The 6,637-nt window shown below is 47.4% G+C and overlaps 1 protein-coding gene across 1 annotated transcript; it reads right to left on the reverse strand.

Annotated features, from left to right (window-relative positions):
- Positions 1–3,868: 3,868 nt before the first annotated feature.
- MCAT (malonyl-CoA-acyl carrier protein transacylase) lies at positions 3,869–6,623 on the reverse strand. The gene is made up of 4 exons (XM_082488978.1): positions 6,065–6,623; positions 5,748–5,835; positions 5,223–5,440; positions 3,869–4,925 (listed from the first exon to the last, which is right to left on the reverse strand). Exons 1-4 carry the CDS (start codon positions 6,518–6,520, stop codon positions 4,503–4,505), a joined length of 1,185 nt encoding a protein of 394 aa, XP_082345104.1. The 5' UTR covers positions 6,521–6,623; the 3' UTR covers positions 3,869–4,502.
- Positions 6,624–6,637: the final 14 nt, after the last annotated feature.

Below are 6,637 nucleotides of genomic sequence, written 5' to 3' on the forward strand. Positions count from 1 at the left end.
GGAAAGAGATGACTCAGAGAAACTTGAGCGCAGCTTACAGGATGGAGATGGTGTAGGTGTCACCCTCACATATTCCACAGGCAGCCATTAGGACACAGTTGGGTTTCTTCTCTCTCAACAACATGCCGCAACCATACCAAGTTATTCTCTATATCTGGGATGCATCTTCCCTGCCCTTTGCTGTTGAAACTGCTTTTTACTGTATAGTTATGGACTCTCTCTGGGCGAGAGAAAACGAAAGTGCATCGCTGTGGTTTGGGTATTCCCCTCAGCAGAGGGGATACCCGCTTCCTGCCTAGTCAAGCGACTACTAGGTTTAGCGCACTTTTGAAAGAGGAAAATACAGTATTTAATGGCCTAGTGATTTAAGCGTTCATCCGAGAGGCTGGAGTTTCAAGTTCGAGTCCCTGCTTTAAATCAGACACTGAATTTGAACCACTCTCTTCTCCACTGGAGACAAATGCCAAACCCAGTCAAGTTTACGCAGGTTGAGGAATGTGTTTCCTCTCTTTCGCGAATGGTGCCCAAATCCCATTATGATCGTAACTGCTCATCTCAAAAAATTCTTCTGGGGAAGAAAAAAACCACAAACATTCAAGCATTTCATGTTAAAGGACTTTGAAATATTGTTGATTAACTTGAAATGCAGAGTAAAAAGAAGGTACGCAAAGAAGGTACGTAGAGGGTGGTGGCTCCAGCATACTCCGAAAGTTCAAGCAGCAGCAGCAGCACATATTCCAGTGTCACCTTTTATCAAAATGCCCTTGAGCCAATTTGCCCTTCAGCAGCAGGTAGGCAGTTTTTCCTAAAAAAGCATGGTTAGCATATCTGGAACCTTAGTCTCACTTGGGCCAGAAGGTGGCCAACTGAATTTCCCATAGATCCAAAAACCAGATCAAAGTTTCATCAGCGAATTGACTATTCTGTTCAACTCCATAACAGCAGTGTGAGAGAAAATATGTAAAAGTTACTACTTAGTGAAGGGTAAAAATTCCCATCAAGAGTCTAATAAACAATCTATTAACGTTTATTAAAAGTACCAGCTGCCAAAAATTTGATTCTTCCTGGCTGAATCACTTTAACACTATCAAATAATTTCAGTTATTTCTAAATAAATAATCTTTATGCACAGGGGAGCAATGATAAACGGGAGACTGCCGTACTGCCTGTCCCATTTGAGAGCTGCGTGGGAGAACTCTTGCTTTTTCACACTCTTGCTATCAATAACGTAACATTTTGAATCACAAGAGAGGGGAAGTTCATCATCCAGCATGTATGGAGCAAAACACAGTCTCGAGGAATATAAAATGCAATCACACCCATGAAGCAAGTGAAACACAAAGCGAACAGAATCCACAACAAATGGGAGTACTGCAGTGAGCAGTAATTACCAGACTCCCTTCTCACCTGTGGAGCTGAGCAAGGAGCCTCTTAGCTAAGGCTCCACACTGTGACTCAGGAGACCTAAATTTAATTATCTTTTTTTTTTTTTTTTAACTGCACACTTCCTCATGTGACAGAGTTTATGGCACTTGATTTTTTTTTTCCACGTCCTGTTTCTGCTTGTTCCTAGGTGAAGGAACCACGCTGACTTTTCACAGCTTAAACATTCAGTTTCCAGAAGCAGAAAGCCATAGATGACTAAGCACATAAAAGAAATGCAGAGAACAGTACTAAAATCCGGGATCCTTAATTACTCTGCATGCTGCTCTCCGCCTAGCCATGGGCAAGTTTTACAGCACAGGAGACACCCTTCCGCTCACTTACAGCCATACACCAACATGACACCGTGCCGCCGGGCACTACGCAAAAGGAAGCCCTGAACGCTCTCAATGCAGAGGTACAAAGGCCTCCATCACACTCTTTTTAGCCGATATAAACTGCAACATCAACACAAGAGTACGATACCACTTGGCTTCTGGTTTTGAAGACACGAGGCTCGCTGAGGAGCAGCCTTCGCAATGCACGGCTTGCTACCTCGGCTTAGGCTCAAACACTGCACAGAAGCAAAGCAAACACCTGCGCAGCAGCTACGGTTCCTTCTTTCCTCTAATTAAACAGGGCCCAAAAAGTGGGATGCTCTTAGGATACAGACATACCTTCGGCACTCTGCAGCTGACAAAGGTGCAAAGGTCATCTAATATTCTGCATTTGCAAACAGAGGTTTTGAGCATGTTTCTCCTAAAGAGATTTTATATTCCAGGCAAAGTGTGCAATAAAGTGAAATGAGGCCAAAAAAAAAAAAAAAGGTAAGAACAATACAAATAGAAAATAGTTCTCCAAAACCTGCACAAAAAAAAATTTAAATAATTTTAAAAAAGTTCAGAAACTATAAAGCACTATATTAAAACCAAAATCAGTGCCACCAACATGCCATGCTAAGTTCCAACTATCGTAAAAGCTGGTTTCAAAGTCACTAACGCTGTGTTTGGCCTTACAAGATATAGTCAGAAACTTCTAACACAGCACATAATTCAACATTTAATAATATGAATGGGATTTAGTTGAGATATTCTTACCATGACTTTGGTATGCTTTACTGAATAATTAACACCTTACCTGTAACACAGGAGCCTTCACTGCAATAATTTTCTTTACAGTATTCCCAGCCCTTAACTGGCAGCTTCTAGTAGTCCAATCATTAAGCTGACAAATTCTTCTGTATTTTACTAATCATTAATGTTTATACATTCCAAAAGTGGAATTTGTACTGTAAAGGTAGGCTCAGCTGCCAATTCCAGTTCCAAAAGAACTGTTTAAGCACTCCATTAAGCAATCATAATTGAGGCCAGTATTTTTAATACACTTTCCCTTTCAGAAATGTGAAATTACAAAATTATTAATACTGTAATTGGAAGGCTTTCTGCATTTCATAATACATTATTCGAGACATGCATGGTCATTTAAGTAATATCTTAATTTTTTCCTATATATCTGTTAAATATAGTGTTAAAATATGAAACAAAAAAAACCCGGAGTTCAGCTGAAGCTTCTGGTCACACTATAATAGGCACAATATAACCTTTCCCTGCTTGTTTGTACATGATCCCCGAGCAAATGCTGTTCTCTCCTATTTCCTGAAGCTTTTAGTACTCCTTACAGACAAAGAGCAAACAAAGCAAGCAGACATTTTCTGTGTGCCCTGCAGGTACCTTGCATAGGCAGCCCAATGTTGTAACATGACCAGACCTATTTTAATAAGCTAAAGGTTGGTTACCGAATCCAAACCCATGGATTTGGTGCTAAAGCCGTTCTGAGTGCCACCTCGAGCACTGCAGGCACTGAGGAAGGTGCTGGAGGCAGCAGGTGCTGCCCCTGCAGCCAGCCAGCCCAGGGACCTGCCAGCAGCCCTCACCCACCCAACGGCAGCCTGTGCCAACAAGGCAACTGGGAAGCTCTTCCTGGGAGGGCTCGGGACAACCTGCTCCTCTCCAGCTCATCTCCTGCTTTCAGAAAACATACAAGCTGGCAAAACGCAGTCAAAAACACAGACAACCAAACTACCAGCGTTCAAATCCTCCTCCCTGGCACTCTGTTACCACAGGGTTCACCCTCTCCAAAGGTGCCCTGAAAAGATCTTTCTGTAAAGTTTCCAATACTGATGTTTTCCGCTCCATCAAGAGAAGTTATCCAAAGGGCTAATTCAGCCTACACAGCCTCAGAGGCTTGGTCAGGAACAACAAAAGCCCTGCGCCTCTGGGAAGGTGGGGAATTTATTTTTAAGACTTTTCTTTCAGTGAAAGATTTCTCATGTAACTCTCCACAACCGACGTGGCATTGGACTACTGGAGGGAAAATCACTTCCTTCCACATGTGGACTATAAGGTCAGTAATGATGCGCCCCACAGCCTCAAAAATACCAAGAAAAGCTTTATAGTTTATTTATAGTTTAACCTTAAGAAATTCATGTTCCTAATAACATCTGCCTCACCCAGCTGCTACCTGGCAATATGGACAGAAATTAAAAGAATTTTACACAGATGTACATCCCACAAGTCAATCGAGTTAGAAAACAGGAACATCAACCTACCGAAAGCCATACCAACCCGACGGCTCCTCTGAAAGCACCCTCAAGCCCAGCGCAGAGCCCTCCACAACCCCGAGCCAACAGCCCAGTTGTATCCCCTTATCCATGCAAAAGATCCTGCACCAGGCAGCCAAAGCTACTTTTACTTGAATCCACCCCCCCCCAAAAAAAAATTAAAAAGGAAAAAAAAAAAGGAAAGGGGAAGTTGCTTGGAGCATTGAGGCCAAACAGGAGAGTATTTGGTGTATTTATTGGCAGTTTTGCAGTCCCAACACAGATGGAAGAGCCAGACTTTGCTCTCCCCTTTCACACCTGAGGCACACAGGGAAGGAAAATGTCCATTGCGACTATGCGCACAGTGCTCTTTTCATCATGAGAAGCCATGAACGTTTAAGACTTCCTCTTTTGGGAGCACAAAGTTATTTTTAAATTAGGCAGAAAACACAAGTCGTGTGGATTTTTCTCAAAAGGCTACTTAGGTCTCCGCTGCTTCCTCATCTTCCAGAGCATCTACATGGTTATATTGTTTCCAGGCCTTTAAATTACACTTTTTGAGAACGGCTCCTAGTTGCTTCCCAGGCCCCACTTCGTACGTGTAAGGAAATTCTGTTCCTTGCTTTCTTTCGTATACAGAATGCATGGTCTGCTCCCACAAAACAGGTGAAACCACCTGCTTCACTAACAGCTTCTCAATGTGCTTTGAGTGCATGTACTTTTTGCCATCAACATTGGAATAGACACAGACCACTGGTTTCTGAATCTCAATTGATTTTAGGACTTCAGCCAATGGCTCTACTGCTGGTTCCATAAGTCTGGTATGAAAAGCCCCACTGACTGGAAGCATACTTGTACGTATAAAATAGTATTTTCGGGCATTCTCCTGCAAAAACTTCAAAGCCTATAAAAGAAAGAGAGAAGTGAGAGTCTTGCACAACAAAAGTTTACTCAGTCACCCCACAAGAATGACCTCAACAGACTCAGTGTGATGAGGGAATTCCTTTCCCTACCCAACAACTGGGCACACGCTGGAAAAAAAACAACCCACAGATCAAATACTTTTGGTTAGACAAAATAAGGCTGTACAGGTTAACTTCCACACCAAAGCGCAAAGTGAAAGTCTAAAAAAAAAAAAAAAAAAAAAAAAAAAAAAGAAACGTTAAATTCAACTAGAGGAACAGTTATTCTGAAGCAATACCTGTAAATGTCCTGCAATGACTCTGCTGTCTGGAAACAAATAGTTTGAAATTTCACATACGGGGTTTTCTATACCCAGTGATTCACAGTGTTTACGGGCTTCCAAGCAGGCAAATTTGTAATTTGCCTCTCGCCGACCGACAACCGACAGCATTCCACTGGGGACAGCTTCCGACGCCTTTTGCATGGCTTCGGCGCGCACCTTCACCGCGTACAGCGCTAAGGAAAAAACAGAGATGGTGGGTGAATAGAAGCCCCCAGAAAAAACGCCTCGAGGCGCCTCGCCCCTGCGCGCAAGAAAGGGTGGCAGTGTACTCTCGTGAAACGTCAATGCTTTTAATGCTGTATTACACAAGTGAACAGTGGAAGCAGAAAATAAAATTTATCCTCTATTAAAAAAAAACCAAAACAATAAAATAAGGCGGGGTGGGAGGGAAACAGCGTTAACAGGTGATGCTTTGGAAAAAGCACGGGGCCGGGGGGGGTGGGAGATCCTATTCGGGGGTTCCGCACATTCCCCGGCCACCTTCGGCAAAGCCCAGGGCTCCAGCGAAGACCAGCGCCGCGAACTCCCCCACGCTGTACCCCGCCGCCGCCACACAGCTCTCCACCACCTGCACGGAGACAGACCCGAGGCCCAAAATCAGCCGGCCCCCATGGGGGGGGGGGGGGGGGCACCATGTTTCTCCCGCCCACACCCCCGAGCCCTCCAGGGGCCGCCGAAGGCCCTGCGGGAGGCGCCTCACAACCGCCCAGTGGGGCCCAGGCCCGCGGCGGGGGCCCGGCCTCCTCCTGAGGGGGCCGCCCCGGCCCGGCCTCCCCCACCGCCCCGCGCCCCCTCACTTCAGGCTGCTGGTGGTTGAGCTTCTCCACGGCGGCCAGGGAGGCGACGAACACGGCGGGCTGGCAGTGCCGGGTGCGGTCCAGCTCGTCCCGCGGCCCCTCCAGGCAGAGGGAGAGCAGGTCGTAGCCCAACACCTTCTCGGCCAGGCGGTACATGTCCCGCACGCCGGGGTAGCGCAGCAGCCCGCGGCCCATCCCCACGAACTGGCTGCCCTGCCCGGGGAAAAGCAGCACCGTGCCCTCCCGGGGGGACCGCCGCTCCTGCCTCGCTGCTGCTGTTGACGCCGCCGCGCCCGACTCCTCGGCCCCCACCGAACTCTGCAACAGGTCGTTCAGGGTCGCCGCCCGGTCCCCACCGCCGGGGCGGGAGCTGCCCCGCCGCCGCGGTACGCCGCGGAGGCCGCCGCGCCCGCTGCAGCCACCAAGCCGCCATGTCGCCGCGGCCCAGCTGCCCATGGCGGCCGCCGCCGCCCAGCCGCCTGCGCCCCGCGTTGCCACGGGAACCGGGCGGCCTCCCCCGGCGGCAACCACTACCCCCGCGCCGGGAGCAGAGGGAAAGGGAGGGAGGGAGGG

Source organism: Vanellus vanellus, assembly GCF_965231255.1.
Source record: "Vanellus vanellus genome assembly, chromosome: 1".
Taxonomy (NCBI): Eukaryota; Metazoa; Chordata; class Aves; order Charadriiformes; family Charadriidae; genus Vanellus; species Vanellus vanellus.